Genomic DNA, 25,926 nt, shown 5'->3' with positions numbered 1-25,926 from the left:
CAATGTCGAAAAAATCTGTTTGATAAAATCTCATGAAATCTGTCCTTAAAGCCTTAAAATTAATAATATTATTAATGTAATTAGATAGATAGATAGATAGATAGATAGATAGATAGATAGATAGATAGATAGATAGATAGATAGATACTTTATTGATCCCCAAGGGGAAATTCAATATTAATATTCGCTGCAAAACTACGACTAAGTTCTGGAACCCCCCATAAGTAGGCTATTACTAATATAAATGATGTCATGTTTATTGTAATGACTCTCCATCAGCGTTACTATCGGCACGGCCAGATAACACTAAATATTTGTCATTGTTAAAGTCTGAATCATCGTATTTTGGGATTATTTGTATGCGTTGCTCAGCAACCGCAGCTGTAACCAATGACAACCGTTTTTATTTATTGAGTGTTGTAAATTGACACGTTTCCTGACCATGTAAAAAAAGAAGAAAAAAAAAACTGTCCCGAGAGTCAGAAAGGGAAGCATGCTCTATGTATTACTGAAACAAAAACTTAAACTTATTGCACTGTATTTTGGGTAATAAGACCATGTAAAAACGACAGAGTTCATTTTAAGATTAAAAGTACAGTAGGCTATAGGCTACAGTTAAAGTCCTGCATTAAAAATGTTGGTAAAAGTATGAAGGCTAACTATTATCAGGGAAATGTAGCCTACTTAAAGTAGCCTGTTAAAATGACTCAATACAAAAAAAAAGCAGCCCCTCTGAGTGTTATACTTGGCTATTAGATAACTATGCTGCTGCAATGATGTGTATGTACAGTATGTGTACTAGCCATTTACTGCCGTAGTTGGTAGAGGTGGAGCCAATTTGAATGTTGGGTGCTGTTTCTTTATTGCATCATATTCGTTATATATGTTTTGTATGAAAAATCCAAGACCAAAATAAAATACTTCCCTCTGAATTAGTGGAGTAGAAGTATAAAGTAGCATGAAATAATACTCGGGTAAAGTATCTCAAATCTGTACTTATAGGTTCAGATTTTGAATGAATATACTACACGCCACCTCTGCAAAACGAGAAACTGAACACGTGAGCACAATGGTTGGATTGGCTGGTGTTTATCATAACACCGAGTAAGAAAATAGTTCTTAAACGTATTACTAAAAAGAAGAAACTTAGCTTGAAGAAACTTTGAGATGGAGGTGTGGATGCCTCTTCTATAGTCTAAACAGCCTGAGACACAGCGTCCTAAACATTTCCAATTAGACAGGCCGGGACATCTTCACTTGCGGACAGTTACAGTTAGGGAAAGGACATGGTCAGTTATCTACGACACTGCAGAAACATAGTACCATATACCTAAAAGTATTTTTACACACCAGCTTTGAAGACTTTGCAAAAAACTTTGGACGTGATGAGCATAACCTAAAGGAAAAAGATGACTAATAAGAATAATGTAAATACAAATGTTACGGCAAAACAACAATTGTTAACTTCAAACCAAAATTTAAGATGTCAAAAATGCATAGGCTGTCGAGTTAGTTTTTTGTTTTGTGATTTCTTTCACCACTAGAGAGCGCCAGAGCTCAAATCAGATACGGCATTGGCCGCTACTGTTAGTGTTCGTTGGAGCGATACGCGATACGATACGCGATAATTGAAGTAAAAAAATGAATGTGAATTAAAAATTCACATTGATTAATTATCAAGTGATTAATTTAAAGCTAATTCGATTAAAACAGTCGTGATATAGGCCTAATATTCTGCCATTTATCATAAGCCTAAAAAAGTAACACAAAAAGTACCCTAATTGAAAAAAACTGTCATGATGAAAATGCATGTGAAATGGAGCGGGACATTATGAAGTAATTTAATACACTTGATTGACATTTATGTCAAGCCAAAATGGGTTACATCATCCATGGCAGAGACCGCAGAGACTCATCTCACACAAGCAGGCCTGGTGCGTGACTGTACGTGGGCCTGTACGGCATGACGTAATAGTTTCCGCGACATTTTCACAACAGAAACGTCACTTTTCAGAGACTTCTGCACGGTGGGGTGGGTGTTTGGAGCGTTTGGAGCTTGGAGAAGGTAACATCATGATGGCGTCGGGAACAGGAGAGCCGTCCACCGGACACGATGCTGAATTGGACGAATTATTGGACAGTAGGTGTTGACATGGCGTCTTTACGTTACAGAGACCCAATCTTTACACACATGAGTACGGGTTGTTATGTCGTTAAAACGGCTGTGATTTGGCACTGAGACCCCTCTCACACTTTGTGTGTGTGTCAAGTTTATGCGCTCGGTGGGAGCTCTCGTTTGCACACATTATGTCTTTGCCCTTGAATTAGTTTTAATCGAGTATTCATTCGACATAATAAAAGCCTGTTGGTGATTTAACATGGCGGCTGAACTGTCATTGATAGTCGTCTCTGCCGTGTGATCCTCTCTTTACTCGCTTTTTTTGTAACTCGTGTATGCGTTGAATCCGTTTTTGGTTCAGTTAATGGTGTTTACTTACTGTAAACGTTACTTCAGCTGAAATAATGCAGTCTAATACAACAGGCCTGCAACGAACCCGACTTTTTGTAAAAGTAGCTAACAGTAGTAGTTGGTGGTAGTAGTAGTAGTAACATTCTCAGTTTTTGTTAAAACTGTGTGGAAAGTTGATTTGATTTGAGAGACTCTAGTCCTGCTGTTGTTGAATTGTATTGAATCAGATGTCCAAACCATTTATATCAATGATGATCAACTTTAATATTAGTACAGCACAGTGCAGTTCAAACAACACCACAAACAAGGCTATGAGTTATTGTTGGAGCGTTGTATTATTAGTTTTAGCTAGGTGAATCTAACTGCAACTGAGTGTATATTTCATAGGGATCGACCGATATGGATTTTTTTAGTGCCGATACGGATTTTTTTTCGTCAGCCTTTCTGAGTGCCAATGACCGATACGGGCTGCCGATTTTCTTGAACCGATATATTTGGAGCCGATAATGCTTTTGCTCCCTCAATTTACATCATAAAAATGTAAACACACTGGATTTGTTTTCGGAATCTGCTCTGCCATTTCTTTAAAAATAATAAACAAAAACACAAGTGTCACTTCTGCAATCATCTTACATTCATATCACCCAAATTATGTGTGCAATGTGCATCATATGGATGGGTGCACTGCATATGGTTAACTGTGCAAGGGTAAAAGGCTTTCATCAACATCTACAACACAGCCTTGATGATGCATTGCTTGCTGACATATGATAAGAAAAATGTCCTTTTGTTACATTTAAATAATTTAAGAAAACAATAAACCTGAAAAGTAGCCATTGAAATAAAGTGCTTGATTTGTAATTTAAGACTGCCACGGTGCTGGAAGCCTGCCAGGCTTCCAGCACCAGCCAGCACTGTGCTAGTGGGGGAGGGGCCGTGCATGGTGTGCACGTGAACTGCAGCGTCTCCAGCAACACAGAGCTGCCTGCGGACGCCTGTCTGTAAATAATGCTGGGAAAAAACTATCGCCGAACGCAGCAGCCGCGTATCGGCCGATACGCGTAAAAACGCAAATGTTGGCCTGATATATCGGCCGGCCGATTGAAATCGGTCTATCGCTAATATTTCATGGCACTTTTTTTCCTTTATGAAAGGTTAAAATTACATCAGTATGTACCCATTTTGTTATCAGTTAAAGTAATAAGTCAACTTCTAGCTGTAGTCCAATATTAATTCATGCTATTAAAGATAAGAGTCATGTTTTTTTAAAACGTCCATTGGATTGCTCCATAGAAGACTGATTACACAGTATTACCAGTGAGGAAAATCCTGAGATAAAGATATAAAACTTATAGAATCGTTTGCAATATGCTGCGTGAGCAGTTTGGAAACGGTCGATGTAAATGTTTTGCCTTTTCCGCTTTCAGCGCTTAAACTAATATAGGAATAAGTATGTAATGGCACAACATTTGTGTTTTTGAATTACTCCTTTTTAAAAAGTCTTTAAAAGTCCACTGGCGTGGTTCTAATGTTGACTCTTTCTTACAGGTGCGTTGGATGACTTTGACAAGACACCAGCGCCTCCAGCCCCTGAACCTGCAGCTGCTTCCTCCTCAGCCAACAGTGGTGCAGAGAAGGTCTGTCTGTTGGTGTCGTGATGGTGCTGTTTCAGCATTCACATCTTGTTTTGTTACATATGCACAGAGGATATGATCACAACCTCCACTTTTCATATTTTGTCCTGACTAAATTGTACTTGTCATCTGGTTGCTGCTTGTGAATTAGTTTTGAATGAATCAAGGTCAGGATCAAGGAAGTTGGGAAAACTAAGAAATAAACTAAGTAACTAACTAAGTAAACTTTGCTTTTCCCTGTTTCCTACCAAAAATGGTAAAGGGAAACGTTTGGGTATTGTGGTCTCAAGTTTTTTTAGGGTCTTTAAGTGCCCACCAGGACTGATAATAAACTAGGTATACTGTATGTCTGGTATTTGTAAGTATAAGTATTTGTGTTTCAATTCAATTTTATTTATAGTATCAAATCATAACAAGAGTTATCTCAAGACACTTTACAGATAGAGTAGGTCTAGACCACACTCTATAATTTACAGAGACCCAACAATTCCAGTAATTCTTGTTTGTCTGTTATTAGTCCTTGGCTCGGCCAGTTCCTCTTTCTTTTTCGTAGTTTTATAATTTGTTTACCTTTTACTACTTCCAAGTGTTTCTGTCAGCTGGTTGTTGGTTTCATAACCTGCACAGCTTGCAAAATTCAGACCACCAAAAAGTACTTTCTCAGTTGCAGCGACTGTTTTTTGGGGGCAGTTACTCTGGCCATTTGCAACAAGAGTCTAGGAGAGACTGATCATTACACTCGATGACGGCAAAGAGTACTGTAGTACTGACAGGCTTCCCCCATGTTGTCTAGAAGGTGCTTTACGTGTTTTCTAATAAATAATACCTGTGTAGCCACCCCTGCTTGAAGACTGCAAACTGTTTGAGACTCTCTTCGAGGGGGACATGGCTACCCAAGCCAAGGAGGAATGGGAGAAGGCCATGACTGAGCTGGCCCACGAGGAGCCAGAACTACTGCAGCACTTCCATAAACTGTCAGAGGCTGCAGGCAAAGTTGGTAAGGTCTACAATTTGCATGATTTGTGGTTTTGATATGTTACTGTTTTGTTCCTTTAGCCTAAATGTTACGTGTGCATTCTGTATAGGCACTGACACCGAGTCCCAACAAGAATTCACTTCCTGTCTTAAAGAAACCCTTCGTGGCCTGGCCAAAAATGCAGACAACCTGCAGGTGGGTAAATCGGAATCGATCAGTTGTTCTGACACTGTTTAGAGTGATGCAAACATAGAACAGTTGATGGAGTATGTGTATGGTTCTCATACAGTCCTCTGGACTAGCTGGAGACGACCTCGTCAAGGCTCTAGAAGGCCTGGGATTGGACGAGGGTGGCGAAGGAGCCGGTGAGGACGGAAACATCCTTCCCATCATGCAGTCCATCATGCAGAATCTCCTCTCTAAGGAAGTGCTTTATCCATCTCTCAAAGAGATCACTGCTAAGGTGTGTAACTGTTTTACTAGCAATCACTGTAGTCTCTAGTTCCACTAATGTCTACCATACACTAGAAGACTTAGAACAGACTTTGAAAAGACTACAGTCTGACACCATCTCACCTCTAAAGACAATCATCTCATATCTAATGTTAAAGACATAATATGTAAAGACTGGGGATCTTGCAGGGTCACACATTGCAAGACTACAACTAGATTGGTTTTGAAAAATGTAACCTAGCTAGTTAGCTACTGCTAGCGTTAGCGGGCAACCGAAAAGCCCTGACACACCAACCCGACGGCCGACCGTCGGCAGAAAAGGCAGTCGGACTGATCAGTCGGCTCCCCGAGGTCCAAAAAGGGCCTCAGAACACACCGAAGCGTCGCCGACTTGAGCGTACGTTCTGCGCGTGCGCGAGACGTAATACGTCTCCATAACAGCAGGCGGTGCTAATCTGTATTGTCGGCCAAAAAATTAAAACCGTCAGCTGATTGGACGAACGAGTCACATGGGTCTGGCTGCTCCCGGATTTTTCTACCGGGCATAATGGCGGCTTCGTTCAGAATACGATCTCATATTTTACGAAGATAGTTCACCGAAACGTGTTCCTGAAAACATTTTAAGCGAGAAATAGTCCGTGCATCGCTGAATCTCGCTGAATCTGTCTTCATTTCAGATCGACAAAGGTCGGTTTAAAAGATTTTCGTCAGATTTTGAGAGGCTTAGTCGCGCTCACCCGCTCGTCATTTCCGGGTTAGCACTCCACCAATCAGGTTGGTCATTGAGTCCGACTGCCCACCCTCCGACCCAGCAAGTCAGGTCGGCCAAAATGAAGGCCGACAGCTCCTCTGACGGACGACACGCCGAGCAGACTCGAGTCACTCGACTCGCCGGACTGTCCGACGGCCGATTATCGGGTTGGTGTGTCACAGGCATTAGGGAAAGTTTACAGATTTTCTGTTCTGCCGTACATGCAAATGAATGGCGGCAGTATCCGCCGGTAAAACTCCGCTGGATGACGCGCTTTAGAAGGGTTGAAAATCGGGCAACTTTAGCGTTTAGCTTAGCGCCATAGCAACCATAAACAACACTGGCTCTAGCTGTTTGGTGCTGGAGGGAGCGCACCCATTGGTTCTTGACAATGCTCACATGATTTGACTTCACTGCAAAGACCTAAAACTTACGATAACGTAAAACACGTTTGATTTTGTCGGCGCGTCAAGACGGGCAAAAGACTGACCCGGACTGAGTTTTATGACCACCTTACACCAAACGATTGAGATGACGGGAGCGCTCCCAACTCTAGCAAGACTCTCCAATATTGGAAATTTGTCTGCGACAGTGGAATCGCTTAAAAGGTCTTTGGTGTAAGGTCGCCATAACAAATGTCACTCATAAATGTCACTCCCCTTCGCAGTACCCAGAATGGTTGGATGCCAATAAGCCAAGCCTTAGCCCAGACGACTACCAGCGCTATGAACAGCAGGCCAACATCATGGGAGAGATCTGTAAGCACTTTGAGAGGGAGGAACAGGGGGCAGCAGATAAAGAAGGCACGTTCGAGAGCATCATGGAACTGATGCAAAAGGTAGACGCACTCTGCATTTGACTGATTTAAGTGCTTTCACTAGTGCTTACATGATGCAGATGCCGACCCTTATACAGCTTTACTTTACATGCCGTAGCTTGCAAACTGTTGTATTGTTTACTTTAATGTGAATAGACTCGTTGAGAATTCAAGAAGTCATCACAGATTCAAATGCTTTTACTTCCAGCTGCAAGACCTGGGCCAACCACCCAAAGAGCTAGCAGGAGACGCGGTAAGTTTGCCACTGCTCTCAGTCAACATGAAACGGTGTATGTGTCAGCAATGGAGTTCTCGAGTCGATTCTCTGGACTTGTGACTCGACTTGGACTCGCGCACTGATGACTTGGACTTGGACTCGAGGATTTATGAAATAAGACTCTGAAGTTGGATGAAGTTTCTGACTACTTCTATGTGTAGTAGATTGAGTACTAAAGTCCTGGACTTGGACTTGAGTCAGTCTCGAGTCGCTATTCTTTGGACTTGTGACTCAACCTCAGGAAATGATGACGGTGACTCTGACTTGAACACTGGGGACTCAAGACTTGAGTCGGACTCGACAGTTGGTGACTCAACAACAACAACCACCGCTATGTGTAGTGTGTATATATGACTTTTACTAAAGAGCTCAACCCAACCCTAGCTCAACTCATTCTTCCTCTTTCTCCTTCCCCTCCAGCCTCCGGGCTTTAACTTTGATATGGAGTCCCTCAATCTCCCAGGAGGCCCCGGGGCTGGGGCAGCAGAGCAGTGCTCCGTCATGTGATGCGGTAGCAGTGCGGCCCATCAGAAGCACTGGAGCCAGAGGGTCACTCCGTGTGCGTCAGCGGCAGGCAGGGAGTGAAGGAGTGGGAAGCAAAGGTCAGGCGGGAGTGTGACCATGACCGTCAACATCGTTCTCACTCAAGTAGAAGGTGTGTGGATACAGAAACAACAGGACGAGGCACCAAAACCAACAGAAACCACATACACACCAAACCCACTCTCTACTGTCTGAAGTCACTGAATGCACGACTGAGAGCATTTTAACATCTCTGCATTAGTTTGTCAATGGTTGCCGCAGATCCTTCACGGTTTAGTTTTGACAGCATTCCTTTTAAAAAGACCCACTGCGGTTCTTGATGTTGTTGTTTTTTTTTCTCGATACTGTTTAGCCTCATGGTAAAATCCACGGAACCACTTCACGGGTATAAACAGTGCCTTTGCAAAATTACTTTGTTATTTTAGGCTTTAATATTTTGAAATCATTCAGCTAAGCACTTATGGTTATAATTTTCAAATGGTGTGAATTTGCAATATCATGACGTCCCACGTTTACACTAAGTTAGTGGTAATTATTTGGTACTTTATTAAACACACACCTCTGTTTCTGTACAGGTTGTAGAGGATGTGACTTAACAAGTTATTAGCAAAAGAAACTGGGGGAAAAAAAGAAAAAAAAAAGTTGTCTACATTTTGTAATTATTTATAATCTAATTAAAAAGACTAGAGAGGATTGAACACCTAATGAGGAGTTCCCAGCGCCTACTGTAATTCAGTCAACTAATTTCCCCCATTTGCCCCTGTTCCCAGCTATTGGTTTGAAGTGATTGAAAGGATGATTCCCGTATGCCTTTTACTTTACTAGCAGTGATCGTTATAGTGTAGAGTAACTGTGCAAAGTGCTTCCCTTGTGATTCTGTGTTTTTAATGTGCGCAGTGTAGTTTTCTTTGGTATGGGATCCCTGCTATGAAAGAAAAACACGTGAGGAGTATTCAGGAGTGTTTACCACCTGATAGCATGCTTGTATTGTGTACCCTCCGTTAAAAGTACGACGTGTTCCATCCAGAAAAGGTGGCAGGCAAAGCACCAAACATCACATTGTGTCCACGAGGAGAGAATGAATGAATGACTGTCGATAATGAATTTAAAAAGTAAAACATCACCAGCCCGATGACATGTTGGCTTTGGTTGGTGCGTTTGTTTACTCCAGTGGCTATTTTTTTTCAGCTTCTACTGCCAGTGGACAAATTTTTCTCGCTGTGACCATAGAGAGAGGTCTAGAAATCACACAAACATAAGCTCATCAATAAACTGTATAATAAAGGGGTACTGTGAAAGGATTCAGTCAGCCATGCACTGAAAAGAGAGCAGATTTGCTGCTGTGGAGGTCGATAAAAGGACGGGGGGGGGTGCGCGCTCTATTCAACTCTCAGGGCCGATGCACACGCCCAGAGCACCGTTTAAAAAATGCATCCTGTTGTTTGACACCGTTTTGTTTTGTAAATACATAAAATAAAATAATGGTATAATGCAAATTATTTTGTTGTTGTGGATTATTAGTAATCATTGATTTTACATTAGTAGTAGCGAGTGAGAGAATAGAAGTACATTTATTCAGATAATTGTACCTGAGTATTTCCATTTTTGCTATTTTATGTACTTATTAGACGATTAAAGTTACTAGTTACATTGCAGATTAAGACTTTACAGTCAAAACTGTGTATGTGTGTGTGTGTGGTCCAAAAACCCGGAATACAGTATACAGTGATGACGGGTCAATGACGGGTCCCCACAAAGATAGTGAAACACACTATGTGTGTGTGAAACCTAAGTGCAAGGAAACAAATGTATGTTTGAAATAAGTGCATATAGCAGAGTGCAAACATAAAACAAGATATATCTAAATATACAGTATTTATACACATGCAATAAAATGTATGTGCGGCGATATGGTTTAAATGTGTGTATGTATTGTAACTAAGTGTAGTTAAAACTTGGTCCACCTCAACCAGCTATTGTTTGAAAGTGTTTAGAAATAATTGAAATGCAGGGCTTTCTGCTCATATAGTATTTTTTACATTGTGTTATACTGTTCCTCATATTTTACTTTAGTAGAGAATCTAATACTACTAACTACTAAATTTAGGTTTTTAGCCAACGTGGACAAAACACGCTCAGAAAAAAATGGAAATGTCAACCTCTACAATTTCATGACAACTGCAAACTCAGTCTGCTGATGAAGATCATATGATATGACCGAAAGCCTGAGAACGGCTTCCAAATTGACCTTGTAGTATTGTAGAAACATGGCTTTAATATACTGCAAGCTACATGTTTTTACATTACATGTTTTTTTTTACATAAATGGTCTTGTCAAACCACACTGTAGAAATGTACTATTAAGATTAGTTATGCTTTGATATAGTCAAAGATCCTCCATTCTATCCATAGGCAGGGCGCGTATCAGTTCAGTTCTATGTGTTGTATTTCTATCTGCCGCCGCCGTGGAGCTTTCTGCGTCAAATCTTCACTGCACAACTTTATTGTTCAAAACCGGAAGACAGAACGGGCTACGTGTCAGGAAAAAGGAGAATCAGCTAAATGGGCGACGGCGATCAGGCCGCCTGAGTTATCTTGTCTGGAATATTTGAGTTGTTTTAATTGTTGGTTTGGAGTTAAATTTTGCCACAGCATTAACATTGCGACTTGTATTCTTGTCAAGTGACGATGTTAACAAAATTTGAAACGAAGTCGGCCCGTGTCAAAGGTAAGAGTTTGCCAGCTGCAGCTTAGAAGCTAACGTTAGCTAGCTAGCTAGCTGACGTTATCCGGCTGTTATTTATCCTTTTAAAGTTGTGTCTGTAAATGAATCAGTTGCTTGTTTTAACATGTTTATGTATCACAATATCACACTTTAAATCGTCTGTCATGTCTTGTGTTCAAATGTAGTGATGTTGAACGCCATCTCTTCGCTTCGTTAGCTTGCTAGCTATTTAGCTAGCGTTACTAACTAACGTTACAGTATTTAGCTAAACTTGACCACTTGACATGGTTTCCTTGCTCATGTCAAACCTTTATACAATCAGAGACCCGCGTAAATAAAACATGAAGCAACAATTTCAAATATACAATATCAATCGTGATAGCTACAATAATATAATCAGGCTTCAAATTACACTGCAATTCATTCCAAATGTGTGGTGCATATAACCTAAAAGCAGTCTTTCCCAGATCACTGTTAGGTCTAGGAACCTGCAGAACTAACCAATCCTGTGAGCGGGTATCATGTGTTCCAGCTATCCAGGCAAAGAGTGATGTCAGATATAAGGGCCATTTTTGGACAATCACTTTATAAATAAATGAAAACAAATGCTGACGTCTTCGGAAGAGAAGGCCAACCCACTTTTTGATAGAGAATACATTTTATTTGCGCCATAGATGTATAACAGTAAGATGACATCATTAATCTACGGTGGCCGACAGGGGCAAACGCCCTCCAACTTAAGAAAACACACGCAAATAGACAAAACACAAGCTAATTAAGAAAACAACTTCATTAATTTGACAACACATGCGCAGCATTCAGCAAACGCGCTGCAAATACACACAACAAAATACATAAACGCACTGCAAATACACACAACAAAATACATAAACGCACTGCAAATATGAAACGATGCAAAAAGAAAAGCACACAAACCCAGGAAACAAATGCAACAAAAAAACGCAGCATCCGAGAGAGAGAGAGGTAAACTCGTGGTAATAAAACATTTAAAACTGCATCAGCGTTTAACGTTGACGTTTGTTTAAGCCATATTACATGAGAGGGTTTCATTTCGAGGTCCGAAAGGCGCATTACTGAAGTATAGGCCTCCTCAAGTGTAATATTGTGATTATACAACAACGGTTACCAACAAAATAAGTGATCAATCTGTATTCATATTGTGGAGCAATTCGCTCTTGAAATACAAAAAACGGACAGGATTTCTAGTCCCTCCCTGTTTAGTAAACCAGCCAATTTACCAAACTGAATAAATCCCGCCCGCACATATAAACACAAAACTGCTCTGCTAACTCCATCGTGTTGTAAGTAAGACATCTGCTGAAAAAGTGATTGTATTCATTAGCATGACTGCCGTACTGTTTAGTTCACAAACATCCAACACACCAAAGTACGAAAACATAGGGACCACGCCAGCTTTTATTTTGAAAAGCCGAAGCTCGGTAGGGCATGAGACGGGAGCATAGACTGTATATTAATACATTATGTTATTAATAATAATAATAATAATAATAATAATAATAAAAAATAAATAAATAAATAAATAAATAAATAAATAAATAATAATATTAATTTAATATACAGTCTATGGAGTTCTCCAGGCTGCAGCCATACCCGACTCTAATAAAAAGGCAGAGCGCTCTCTCCCCGTGGGGTCGAAAATCCAGCTGTTCCACTAGCTGCTCCCTCTAGAGGTCTGGAGAACTTCCGTTGTGTAATCTGGATGCTGCGTTTTTTTGTTGCATTTGTTTTCTGGGTTTGCTGAATGCTGTGCATGTGTTGTCAAATTATTGAAGTTGTTTTCTTAATTAGCTGACGGCCACCGTACTAATTGCCTGTTTTCAACTGATATTATGAAATAGCTGATCAGCTGTTTTACATTTCAGGCCTAAGTTTCCATCCTAAGAGACCATGGGTTCTTGCAAGTTTGCACAACGGAGTCATCCAGCTGTGGGACTATCGCATGTGCACACTGATTGACAAGTTTGACGAGCATGATGGTAAGGCAATGATGTGGCCAATGTAGTATAGTGTATCATTATTGATTCTCCTTCCACACTGTTTTCTTCATAGAAATGTGATGTAATTGATGCGTCTTTTGCCCACAGGACCCGTCAGAGGAATTGATTTCCACAAACAGCAGCCTCTGTTTGTGTCTGGAGGAGATGATTACAAAATCAAGGTGAGACTGCTTTTGCACTGGCATGTTGCCACGAGGAAAGGTCACAAAGCTGACAAGTTTAAGCATAAGTTGCCCTGATGCCCACATCTCAGAGTTTTCAAGTTGAAATACTTACAATTGATATCAGAGATGTGATGGTCTGTTGTATGGTGCTGTCTTGTCTTGCTGATTAAAATATCTATTGTATCAGTATTCCATGCCATTATTAGATTGCATTAAGACGATATACATGTATATGCTGAGTAGATATTCCTGTTTTGACCAGGTGTGGAACTACAAGCTGAGACGCTGCCTCTTCACTCTCCTTGGACACCTTGACTACATCAGAACCACCTTCTTCCACCATGTGAGTTGTTCTGCCACTTTAAAGTTCATCTGCTTCCTATCTATTTCATCACTGATATTAAGATACAGAGTGACAAACACTCTGTATTATGTCATCTATGTGGAAAAAGTAAATCTGAAATGAAATCTCCCTTTCTGTAGGAGTACCCCTGGATTCTGAGTGCCTCAGATGACCAGACTATTCGCATCTGGAACTGGCAGTCCAGGACCTGCGTCTGGTAAGACGCATTGAAGTTTTTTAAACTGACAAACACTTTTTATAAACAGTTTTTGTTTACCTAAATGAAATAATTATTGGGGATAATCGGGCAGTTACATGCATTTTGATGTCATGTCCTGAATCATATGGAAAGCTTCAGGGAAAGCATTATAATGACCATTGTTATTAACCTGAAAATATTTAGACAACCTGTATTCTAATTCTGAATGTATCCCCTAATTCCTCCTCATCCACAGTGTGCTCACCGGCCATAATCACTACGTGATGTGCGCCCAGTTCCACCCAGCTGAGGACCTGGTGGTGTCGGCCAGTCTGGACCAGACCGTGCGCGTGTGGGATATTTCCGGTGAGGGCCTGGGGGACGGCTGGCCAGAGGACAGCGGGCTGGGTTAATGAAGGGGTGGGAGGGTAGAGTGGTACGAAGGACGAGGAAGAAGCAGGAGCAGGATGAATGTCAAGTCTTGAACCGCCTCTTCTTCCTCTCCTACTTGTAGGACAAATCTCTATGGGCTGTTTGCAGAAGCACCTCTCCTTTCAGGAAAGACAGACAGGGGAAATAGATGTATTGTCAGAACAAATTTATAGTGTGGTAGATGTAAATGAAACGCTGCACTGTAAATAAGTGTTCTAAATGATGAAGAGTTTAAAGATCAGAGAGGTGTAAGATGACAAAATGGGGAGGTGTTTCTGTGCCTCTGCATGCTCTTAAAACCGTTGTATGTTGATGTGAGTTCTTGCATCCTGTTTCTTGTCTTCTCACTAACTACACCATTAATTGACTCGCATCTACTATCACCATCCTACATGTCAACATGCATTAGATGTGGATCTCTAACTGTCTCCTGTCCTGTGGATATATTTGCTTTCGCATGACTGCTTTTATACATCTACATCATACAGCGTCATAGCAGGACGCAGGAAATGTCACGCTTGACTCACCATGTTACGTGCACGGCATCCATTTAACATGAAAGGAAGGGTCACTTTGCACTCATACTTTCATTATAAGACATATGACATGGGAAGTCCATACTGCTTGTCATACTGTTTTTTTTTTTTTTTTGCATTGATGTAAAATGCATCAAGAAAAACAACCGTAACTACTAACTGGTTTGCAAGCTTATCTTTTATAAACATAAACTTTTTGAGTACGGATTACTGATTTTTAAAATGTTTTTACACTCCTGGCATGACACGTGCATGGCTGGCTCTACTTCTCAAAATATTTTTATTTATTTTTTTTATATTTCTTGTAGCCAAAGCCCCCATATTGTTACCAACTTAATTCCTAACCCATAACTGTGACACGTCCGATTTTATTAACTCTGCATGTGACTTGAAACATCTGTGCAGAAACCTGCATGAGCCTCTAAGAAGGAAAAAAAAACAATTCATATTTCTGACATCCAACGCCCCATCAGAGCACGTCTTTACAACGCCAAGCACCACCCACCCCACCCCCATCAGCCGAGTCCATGCGCTCCCTGTGTCCACCTTATTCCATGCTCCCCCCTGGAAACATCCACACCTGCACATGGGTTCCTAGTGCCATCTCTTTCCCCCCTGTGTCATCTCGCCATACTGTTGAGCTACCTGTCCACCACAATTGTTTTAATTGGGCAGGATACATGAATGCAAGCTGTGTTTTCTCAATCATTTTCCTTCCTTCCTCTCATTTGAGTCTGGGAGGTAATCAGTATCTTTCACTGCTGTTCAGTCACATCATGAGTAAGTGCGGTTTTCTTCTGTATGCAAACGATTCATTAACCTAATCAAGCTAACTATGGTTCGGCCCTGATTGTTTCCAGACTCAAGTTGGGGGGGGGAATGAGAGAGCAGATGTTGTGTTGGTGTGTTTCGACCCTGTGTGTGTGTTCAGTAGTCCAACAGTCCCTCTGTTGCCTCTCTCCTATGGTATTGCTTCGTATTTCATTATTTTAACAATTTGTACCTTGTTTGTCATGTTTTTCTTCCTCCCCCTTATTGTGGTTGTCCCTTGTGTAACATGAATATGGCTCCTTTCTTGCACGCGATGCCATGAATGTTGGTTCCAGGTCTGAGGAAGAAGAACCTGTCTCCAGGCTCTGTGGAGACGGACGTGCGCGGCATCTCTGGCGTCGACTTGTTCGGTGCCTCGGATGCTGTTGTCAAGCATGTCCTTGAGGTGAGCAGTGCATTTCACATGCATGACTCAGGTTTTTTTTTGTTGTTGCAGAGTTTGATATGGTGTTGTTTGAGTGAATCAACCTTTAACTTTGACACGTAAACCTGAAGCTATAACTTTTTATTTTTTATAAATCCTCCAATAACTAGGGCTGGGCAATATATCGATATATCTATCATGATTTGAGACTAGATATCGTCTTAGATTTTGGATATTGTAATTACGATTGTAATACGATAATCTAAAAGTAGGTCCCTTGCTTACCCAACGTAATACCGTAATAGGGCTTAAGTGTTGTCTTTTCCTGTTTTTGTTTTTTTCTGACTTTACGAGACTGTTCTAGCTTTCTATTATTTGCCTTTACCCACTTAATCATTATGTCCACATTATTGATGACTATATATCTTAAATCTAATTGTGGCTATTTTGTGAAAGCACCATTTGTCAACCCTACACTGTCGACATCGAGGTATTTGTTTTACAATATCGTGATATTTGATTTTCTCTGTATCGCCCAGCTCTCCCACTAACACTTACAGTGGGGAGAACAAGTATTTGATACACTGCCGATTTTGCAGGTTTTGCCACTTACAAAGCATGTAGAAGTCTGTCATTTTTATCATAGGTACTCTTCAACTGTGAGTGACGGAATCTAAAACAAAAATCCAGACAATCACATTGTATGATTTTTAAGTAATTCATTTGCATTTTATTGCATGACATAAGTATTTGATACATCAGAAAAGCAGAACTTAATATTTGGTACAGAAACCTTTGTTTACAATTACAGAGGTCATACGTTTCCTGTAGTTCTTGACCAGGTTTGCACACACTGCAGCAGGGATTTTGGCCCACTCCTCCATACAGACCTTCTCCAGATCCTTCAGGTTTCGGGGCTGTCGCTGGGCAATACGGACTTTCAGCTCCCTCCAAAGATTTTCTATTGGGTTCAGGTCTGGAGACTGGCTAGGCCACTCCAGGACCTTGAGATGCTTCTTACGGAGCCACTCCTTAGTTGCCCTGGCTGTGTGTTTCGGCTCGTTGTCATGCTGGAAGACCCAGCCACGACCCATCTTCAATGCTCTTACTGAGGGAAGGAGGTTGTTGGCCAAGATCTCGCGATACATGGCCCCAACCATCCTCCCCTTAATACGGTGCAGTCGTCCTGTCCCCTTTGCAGAAAAGCATCCCCAAAGAATGATGTTTCCACCTCCATGCTTCACGGTTGGGATGGTGTTCTTGGGGTTGTACTCATCCTCCTCCTTCCTACAAACACAGCGAGTGGAGTTTAGACCAAAAAGCTCTATTTTTGTCTCATCAGACCACATGACCTTCTCCCATTCCTCCTCTGGATCATCCAGATGGTCATTGGCAAACTTCAGATGGGCCTGGACATGCGCTGGCTTGAGCAGGGGGACCTTGCGTGCTCTGCAGGATTTTAATACATGACGGCGTAGTGTGTTACTAATGGTTTTCTTTGAGACTGTGGTCCCAGCTCTCTTCAGGTCACTGACCAGGTCCTGCCGTGTAGTTCTGGGCTGATCCCTCACCTTCCTCATGATCATTGATGCCCCACGAGGTGAAATCTTGCATGGAGCCCCAGACCGAGGGAGATTGACCGTCATCTTGAACTTCTTCCATTTTCTAATAATTGCGCCAACAGTTGTTGCCTTCTCACCAAGCTGCTTGCCTATTGTCCTGTAGCCCATCCCAGCCTTGTGCAGATCTACAATTTTATCCCTGATGTCCTTACACAGCTCTCTGGTCTTGGCCATTTTGGAGAGGTTGGAGTCTGTTGAGAGTGTGTGGACAGGTGTCTTTTATACAGGTAATGAGTTCAAACAGGTGCAGTTAATACAGGTAATGAGTGGAGAACAGGAGGGCTTCTTAAAGAAAAACTAACAGGTCTGTGAGAGCCGGAATTCTTACTGGTTGGTAGGTGATCAAATACTTAAATGCTAATTAATTATTTAAAAATCATACAATGTGATTTTCTGGATTTTTGTTTTAGATTGCGTCTCTCACAGTTGAAGTGTACCTATGATAAAAATTACGGACCCCTACATGCTTTGTAAGTAGGAAAACCTGCAAAATCGGCAGTGTATCAAATACTTGCTCTCCCCACTGTATAGTGGTAAGATGATGCTATGTTAGTGTAAAAATAACTTCCCACTGAAAAACCAAAGAGAAACAAGCTTAGCATTGTAAAGAGATTTTCCAAATTGTCACAGACTTAAAAGTGTCAATAGTCCTGTTCATGGAAAATACCAACTAATTTAGTTTTTAGGCTTAATGGGCGAAACTGTAGGTAGGTGTGGTAAAATATAAATCACAACCTCCTGTGTTTTTTTTGTGTCTAGCCTTCGGAAAGAAAATGACATCGCCTGGGTTGGGTTTTAACAAAAACAGTGGTGTGTCATCTAATTAAAGTAATGGAACATTGGGGCACAACCAGGCACAGTCTCACTCATCTTTGGACTCCTTCACCTCTGATGGAATTGGTGTGAAAAAGGAATCCCGATTTAAATAACTTCTATAATCAACCTTTTTTTTTAATGCCTTTTTTAATTAACATTGTCCACTGGAGATTCATTTTATTTAGATGTAATTTGACGCTAAATTAGATTTTGTCCCAGAGAGTGCCGTTAGTGTTATCATGTTCACAAACCCTTCAGCCCTGGGCCTCAGTGGTGCTACAGCTGTTGTTGGATCTTCGTTTGGATTTGTGTGTGACGCGAGATCTGTACATCTGTGCCCAGGGTCACGACCGGGGGGTCAACTGGGCCGCCTTCCACCCCACCATGCCTCTCATTGTGTCTGGAGCCGACGACAGGCAGGTCAAGATCTGGAGAATGAACGGTAACTGGCTCAGAAATCACTAGTTTGACCTGCTGCTGCCCAGCAAGGGCCCATTATCAAAGTAGTTCATTGAAATTATACTTTATACCCAGGATGGCACATCATTAACAACAACACAAACTATTTAAATGCTTTCTGTTTTTTCATCGCTGCTTCCTTATGCTACTAAGTGTTTAATTTGGTAATTTAAAGCAGTGGTTCTCAAACTTTTTTCAACAATGTACCCCCTTTTGAAATATATTTTTTCCGTCTTCCAAGTACCCCCTGACCAGCACAAAACACTTTTGGTAGAAGAAAAGCCTAGCTTTATAAAGAGGACAGTGCTGCCCTGTCTGCATCAGATTTACTAAACAACAATATTGTAACTGAAAAACATTTTAATGCTACATTTCAAATGTTTAGAACCATTCAATCATAATTAGTGTATAATTATGCAAGACTGATATGTTTAATTTACCATTTTAAAAAAAAAACCTCCATTTGAGAAACGCTGCTTTACAGCATCTGCCACTGTTTTCCTCTCCTACCCAGTGTTCACATTTCTCGTCTCTCTTTCCACCCTTCATTATCTATTCCATGGTCTCTTTCTCCCACGGTCCAGAATCCAAGGCATGGGAGCTGGATACGTGCCGCGGCCACTACAACAATGTGTCCTGTGCCGTCTTCCACCCGCGCCAGGAGCTCATCCTGTCCAACTCTGAGGACAAGAGCATCCGCGTGTGGGATATGTCCAAGAGGACCGGAGTGCAGACCTTCCGCCGGGACCACGATCGCTTCTGGGTGCTGGGGGCTCATCCAAACCTCAACCTCTTTGCTGCTGGTAGGTGGAGACTCTGTTCTGCATCTATACACATTTAACAAAGTCAGAGGGAGTCTAAATTCTTGCCCAAAAATATCCAGTACCATAATTTTGGTGTTGGAGTATGAAAGTTTTCAAATCATCCTGCCTCAAAGTACTCTGTGTCATGTTTATTAAGATGGCATTAACCGCTGACATTTTGGTTACCGCCGTACATGAAAACACATTTTCTGTGCTTTATTGCCTGTCTGTAAAAATGGCACCCTCCTCCTGCAGCAGAGGGACTTGCACATTTAAACCTTGTTGTAGGTATGTAACTAACGTGTATGTGACTATTACTCTGAAAGACTCTCTGTGTGCCCCCCAGGTCATGACAGCGGCATGATTGTGTTCAAGCTGGAGCGTGAGCGTCCGGCATACGCCGTGCACGGCAACATGCTGTACTACGTCAAGGACCGTTTCCTCCGCCAGCTGGACTTCAACAGCAGCAAGGACACTGCTGTCATGCAGCTGCGCAGGTAGGGTCATAACCAGCTCACCCTCATTCTGAACGATTTAGGACGTTGGTTATCCGAGTAGCGGTGAGTGTAACGTGCCGTGTTTTATATATTTGTTGTCCTAGTGGGTCTAAGTTTCCGGTGTTCAGCATGTCTTACAACCCTGCGGAGAACGCTGTCCTGCTCTGCACTGTAAGTATCTCTCGCACACACTCGCGCGCGCACACACGCGCGCGCGTTTAATTCCTCATTGGTATCTACAGTCACTTAAATTCATTTATTCCCATTTACGTTATGTAATGCTCCTTACCTCCTGCAGAGGGCGACCAACCTGGAGAACAGCACCTATGACCTGTACTCTATTCCCAAAGAAAGTGACTCTCAGAACCCTGATGGTAAAGAAACCACTCACTAAAGTTCTACTGTTTTTTCCTCACTTTGCCTCGTAAATGGTGAATTACTACTCATTCACATTGTATCTTTTTAAAGTGATAATGTGTTGTTAAATGTCACGTCTTGCTTGCTACTGTATCATTGTTACTTCTGGTGCATTTCCACTGCATGGTGGTTTAAATATACTGCACATAGTGGCAAAAGTAACACAGAACCTGTCTTTTTCTTCTCAGCACCGGAGGGGAAGAGATCCTCCGGTCTGACTGCAGTCTGGGTGGCCAGGAACAGATTTGCCGTCCTGGATCGTATGCACTCTGTAAGTCCATCTGCAGGTCTAGAAAGTATGAACATGTTTTGAGAAAGGACAGAATAATATCTTGACAAGGATTAACATGAACATTTCCCTCTCCTTTTATTTTTTTAGCTGCTGATCAAGAACCTGAAGAATGAAATTGTGAAGAAAGTTCAGGTGCCGAGCTGCGAGGAGATCTTCTACGCCGGGACAGGTTCATTGTTGCTGCGTGATGCCGATGGCGTCACGCTGTTCGACGTGCAGCAGAAACGCTCTCTGGCCACCGTTAAGATCGCCAAGGTGAAGTACGTGGTGTGGAGTTCTGACACCAGCCACGTGGCTCTGCTGGCTAAACACGGTGGGTAGATAAGATGGATAACTGCGCGTGCACACAAGGATACTTATCACAGAGTCACAATATCTTGATCTTAGTCTGTCCTTTTATACTTGTTTGTGCTGCCAGGGCTGAGGCTTTGAAACATCACTGAGACATGAGCTTTCAAATTGGGCTTAAAAGTCAAAGTTACTCGCACAAAGAAAGGGTTGCTGTGTGTTGTAAGGATTTAGTTTGAGGAAGATTGACTTGTGAATGTTGGTAAAAGCAGTTTATGAAAGGCTTTAGTACAGCTAAATGAATTGAGTATTGAAAATAATGCTGTCAAACAAGACGGCTAATGTCAATATGCTCTTGACCGCCAAAAGTTTAACCCCAACGTTTAGTGATTCTTTAAAAAGCAAGACTAAATCTCTGTTGCTCTCTTTGTCATCCCTCAGCCATCATGATCTGCAACCGTAAGCTGGAGAGTCTGTGCAACATTCATGAGAACATCAGAGTGAAGAGTGGAGCCTGGGAAGAGAGTGGAGTCTTCATCTACACCACCTCCAACCACATCAAATACGCCCTCACCTCTGGGTATGTGCAATTCTAACAAGTCTGTTATTAGGCAGGTAAACTGCCTCCACTTTGTACAGGCCACAGCGGCAGTTTCAACACTCAACCTGTTTCACTTTTATAAGCAAAGGAGAGACGTAGAACAGCATATGGTCTTGCTGAGATGGCAGCATAATTACTGGAAGTGTCATCAAATGAAGCGAAAATGTACCAGACTGGTGATGGGCGCACACTTTTTTTCCCGCACAGTGTCTTGACTGAGCTTTCAAAGATGAAATTTAGTTTTTTAGCAACCAGCAGCACACACCAAGTGCTGCTGATTGCTATTATTTGTTCACACATTTCATTTGTTCACATATTTAACTTTTCTATATGAAAACAAAAACTTTTTTTGTTGTTGTTTGCTGTGTCTTCCCCCAAACAAGGAAACCTGCAACATTAGATTTAAAGGTTTGGCAGAATGCCACACACATCAACTGGTTATGGGGTATTTTCTGAAAACATTTAACATCCATCCATCTTCGTCCGCTTATCCGGGGGTCGGGTCGCGGGGGCAGCAGCTCCAGCAGGGGACCCCAAACTTCCCTTTCCCGAGCTACATTAACCAGCCTCCAACTGGGGGATCCCGAGGCGTTCCCAGGCCAGGTTGGAGATATAATCCCTCCACCTAGTCCTGGGTCTTCCCCGAGGCCTCCTCCCAGCTGGACGTGCCTGGAACACCTCCCTAGGGAGGCGCCCAGGGGGCATCCTTACCAGATGCAGATGCCCGAACCACTTCAACTGGTTCCTTTCGACGCAAAGGAGCAGCGGCTCTACTCTGAGCTCCTCACGGATGACTTCTCACCCTATCTCTAAGGGAGATGCCTGCCACCCTCCTGAGGAAACCCATTTAGGCCACTTTGGATCTCGTCCTTTCGGTCATAACATCTAAACTCTAACATGGTACTTTCATTGTGTTCCCCTGTAGTGATCATGGCATCATCAGGACCCTGGACCTTCCCATCTATGTGACCCGTGTGAGAGGAAACAGTGTTTATTGCCTGGACAGGGAGTGCAGGCCGCGCGTCCTCACCATCGACCCAACCGAGTACCGCTTCAAACTGGCCCTGGTCAACCGCAAATATGATGAGGTGGGTCTGTGGTCATCACTGTTTTGTGAATTATTGAATGAACGTGGACTGCAGCAATTTTGCATCTCAGATCTTAATTTCGTTCAAATTTTTGACCTCTTAAACTTTGTACTGGCAATCCTTTTATGCTGGTTCTGACATCATTCCTCTTGTTGTTATCCCTCCAGGTGCTCCACATGGTGCGTAATGCCAAGCTGGTGGGCCAGTCCATCATCGCCTACCTGCAGAAGAAGGGTTACCCCGAGGTGGCACTGCACTTTGTCAAAGATGAGAAGACACGCTTCAGTCTGGCTCTGGAGTGTGGAAACATCGAGGTGAGCTGCTGCTGGACTAGTCTATATCAACGACGTTTCATTTCCAGGATTGTTCAGGTGCCGCCGGGAATTCCGCCGGATGTCCGTCACCTTGCTCTTCCTTTGTGTTGGCGTTCTAAACTCCGGTGGATTTCTGAGGACTATGGTTAACTGCTCCTCAGATCTCTGCAGGGTAAATCCAGACAGCTAGCTAGACTATCTGTCCAATCTGAGTTTTCTGTTGCACGACTAAAACAACTTTTGAACGTACACGTTTTACCAGAACAAGTTCCTTCTCGAGGCTATTTTGCAGAGCCACCGTCATTGTGTCCGGGGCTAGGCACCGTTGCTCGTAGATTGACGATTGTGATTGGTTTAAAGACATGCCAATAAGCCAGAGCATATTTTTCTCCCATCCCGTAATGCTGTGTGGACTAGCCGTGTGAGATTACTGCTGGACAAACTGTATAATTAGGAACAGTTTCTTATTCATGACATTATTATTATTATTTTTAGTTATGTAGTGTAATTCTTTTTTTATTTTATTTTTTTGCACATTGACATACAAACATGTTGATGATGCTGCTGCTTTTCTGCTGAGCCAATATTTGCTGTATAGCAATTTCAGCGCATCAAGCTTTAGTTTGCATTCTCCCTCTGCTGTCTGGTTCACGTTTTCACCAAACCCAGGTTCAAGTACACTTTATTTATTTTAAACATTCCTTCTCGGTACTTCCAGGTGGCTCTGGAGGCAGCCAAGGCCCTGGATGAGCGCAGCTGCTGGGAGCGTCTGGGTGAAGCAGCACTGCTGCAGGGTCACCACCAGGTCGTGGAAATGTGCTACCAGAGGACCAAGAACTTTGACAAGCTCACCTTCCTCTACCTCATCACTGGCAACTTGGCCAAGCTGCGCAAGATGATGAAGATTGGTGAGAGATGGTTCATTGAAGGATTTGTCTTTGTGCTACAGATGTGGGGATTTGGTTGGAGGTTTGTGTGTCTTGTATGTCAGTGAACTAACATCTAATCCTCTTTGTTCGTAGCTGAGATCAGGAAGGACATGAGTGGTCACTACCAGGCAGCTCTCTACCTGGGAGATGTCAGCGAGAGGGTCCGCATCCTGAAGAACTGTGGACAGAGTGAGTTACCATATCACACATTCACGCCTGTTTCCTCTGTTTTGTTGTTTTGCAGTTGAATATGATTCAAAGTTGACCTGTAAACCTGCACACATCAGCCCTGGTGTCCACCTCATTGTTTAGCAATAACCGCCGTGCGTCTACGTTGTGGTGCTAGGCGTGACCCAGCTTGTGCAATGTAACGAATGAGAACCACCTAAAATGACTTACAACCTCTATTTTGGTAATGTATTAGAATCAGAAAAGGGTTTATTGCCAAGTAAGTAACACTTACAAGGAATTTGCCTTGGTGGTTGGTGCATACATAAACAAACATATTAAACATTAATACGAAACAAACAATAAATACAGAAACAAATATATACATAGTAGCTGTTTTTTTTAACATAAGAAACAAAGAAAAAGGAGGCTGAATGGATTGAGTGCAGAACGTGCAAAAATGTATAGAATGGGCCATTGTATAGTCCAGGATCCGTCTAGGGTGGGGGGGATTCAATTAATTAAAAGAAATTAAACACCTACCTACCTAAAAATATTCAGACTTAATCATCCTAATTTCCACCATGCCAAAACAGTGTTTAAATTATAAACAATGGAACAGGAAGCCAACAACTCTGTTTGTGTGCATGTTTCCAGAGTCTCTGGCTTACCTGACTGCCGCCACTCATGGGCTGGATGAAGAGGCTGAGGCGCTGAAGGAGACCTTTGACCCAGAAAAGGACACGGTGTGTTGAGAAAATATTCTCTGCAACATGGACCACCATGACATGCAGTTTGAAACCGTTTGTAAAATAACTGTCTCTTGTAGGTGCCAGAGGTTGATCCCAATGCACAGCTGCTGCAGCCTTCTCCACCCATCAACCCTCTGGACACCAACTGGCCTCTGCTCACTGTATCAAAGGGCTTCTTTGAGGGAGCCATCGCAGCCAAGGGTGAGTCATCAGTCTTGACACATGCACATAGCATATCAATACTTGTATACTGTGTATATATACAAAGTGTGACAGTGAGAAGTGTCTAAATCAAATGAAATGACTTGGATATGTTGTGGAAACCTGTGGCAGCTGACTTTGCCAGAGTGAGAACAGTGTGTTTCTGTTGTAGGGAAGGCAGGTCAGATGGCTGCCGACCTGGACATGGAAGCCCCGGGAGGCGAGGGCTGGGGAGACGATGCTGAGCTTCAGCTGGATGAAGGTAAATGAAGCGGAACTTAAAACCTGACCTTGCAGTGAGCAGATTGGGTCATCGCATCATCAGTACTACAACTTTGTATATAGAGCTGTAACAATTCCAAAATGAATTGTCTCAGAAACATTGTGATTAACAATATAATTGTCTCTTTCAGGTTAAATTAAAAAACATTCATTTATTTATACATTTTTTTTAACAAATTGAAGTTTTAAATGACTTCCAGGATACATCTTTTGGTTATATATCATTGTTATGTGACCGAGATAATGTAATAACACAAATACACAGCCTATGAAGTAAATGCCTCTTTACTATCATAAAAATTAAATTCTAACTGTATCCCCCGCAATGAACGTGTATAGGGTCAACAACTCCACCCAATAATCACTTATATAATTACAGTTTGGCCATCAACAGTCATACCTTAGGATATTAGCTAATGTTAGCAATGAAATTGCGGTTAAACAAAGAAACTATCAATATTTTACATATTCATAATTAGACAATTATGTAATAATTGTCACAGGCCTCTTTTTGTATAAATTTAATATTTATCTTTCCTCATCTTTCTCTGTCTGTCAGATGGCTTCATGGATGCCCAGGAAGGGTTAGGGGAAGAAGGGGGAATAAAAGAGGAGGGAGGAGGCTGGGAGGTGGAGGAAGACCTGGACCTTCCTCCAGAGCTGGTGAGAAGAGCTGCATCAAACGGTGTTAACACTAGACACAGTAGCATTGTTAATAGACCCTCAAAGAAATGAAACGGAGCAAATCCTGTCACCACTGTATCTAAATGTTGCACTGAGAAGCTATTTGTGTGCTCTGCTACAGTATAACGATAGAGAACGTTGAAATTCCTCATTACAATG

General features: G+C 42.1%; 2 protein-coding genes across 2 annotated transcripts in view; both read left to right on the top strand.

Moving 5' to 3' along the window:
• The first annotated feature begins 2,000 nt into the window (after positions 1-2,000).
• On the top strand, positions 2,001-9,417 carry pex19 (peroxisomal biogenesis factor 19). Its single transcript, XM_078264083.1, has 8 exons — positions 2,001-2,140; positions 4,019-4,107; positions 4,939-5,101; positions 5,190-5,275; positions 5,370-5,543; positions 6,952-7,122; positions 7,310-7,354; positions 7,799-9,417. Exons 1-8 carry the CDS (start codon positions 2,074-2,076, stop codon positions 7,883-7,885), a joined length of 882 nt encoding a protein of 293 aa, XP_078120209.1. The 5' UTR covers positions 2,001-2,073; the 3' UTR covers positions 7,886-9,417.
• A 1,016-nt stretch (positions 9,418-10,433) lies between these two features.
• The window catches only part of copa (COPI coat complex subunit alpha), a 20,415-nt gene continuing 4,922 nt past the window's right edge, over positions 10,434-25,926 (top strand). The window contains exons 1-23 of the mRNA XM_078263377.1: positions 10,434-10,649; positions 12,551-12,664; positions 12,773-12,846; positions 13,112-13,192; positions 13,333-13,409; positions 13,648-13,757; positions 15,466-15,575; positions 18,335-18,434; positions 19,036-19,254; positions 19,601-19,751; positions 19,856-19,922; positions 20,050-20,125; positions 20,357-20,439; positions 20,548-20,773; positions 21,190-21,328; positions 22,275-22,437; positions 22,605-22,751; positions 23,470-23,659; positions 23,774-23,869; positions 24,506-24,594; positions 24,678-24,801; positions 24,974-25,063; positions 25,643-25,746. Coding sequence (XP_078119503.1) covers positions 10,610-10,649; positions 12,551-12,664; positions 12,773-12,846; positions 13,112-13,192; positions 13,333-13,409; positions 13,648-13,757; positions 15,466-15,575; positions 18,335-18,434; positions 19,036-19,254; positions 19,601-19,751; positions 19,856-19,922; positions 20,050-20,125; positions 20,357-20,439; positions 20,548-20,773; positions 21,190-21,328; positions 22,275-22,437; positions 22,605-22,751; positions 23,470-23,659; positions 23,774-23,869; positions 24,506-24,594; positions 24,678-24,801; positions 24,974-25,063; positions 25,643-25,746 — 2,670 coding nt within the window. The 5' untranslated portion in view covers positions 10,434-10,609. The remainder of the gene's footprint in view (positions 10,650-12,550; positions 12,665-12,772; positions 12,847-13,111; positions 13,193-13,332; positions 13,410-13,647; positions 13,758-15,465; positions 15,576-18,334; positions 18,435-19,035; positions 19,255-19,600; positions 19,752-19,855; positions 19,923-20,049; positions 20,126-20,356; positions 20,440-20,547; positions 20,774-21,189; positions 21,329-22,274; positions 22,438-22,604; positions 22,752-23,469; positions 23,660-23,773; positions 23,870-24,505; positions 24,595-24,677; positions 24,802-24,973; positions 25,064-25,642; positions 25,747-25,926) is intronic.

Source organism: Sander vitreus, chromosome 12 (genome assembly GCF_031162955.1).
Source record: "Sander vitreus isolate 19-12246 chromosome 12, sanVit1, whole genome shotgun sequence".
Lineage (NCBI taxonomy): Eukaryota > Metazoa > Chordata > Actinopteri > Perciformes > Percidae > Sander > Sander vitreus.
The sequence above is the reverse complement of the archived record's forward strand: the minus strand, read 5'-3'. Positions and strand labels throughout refer to the sequence as shown.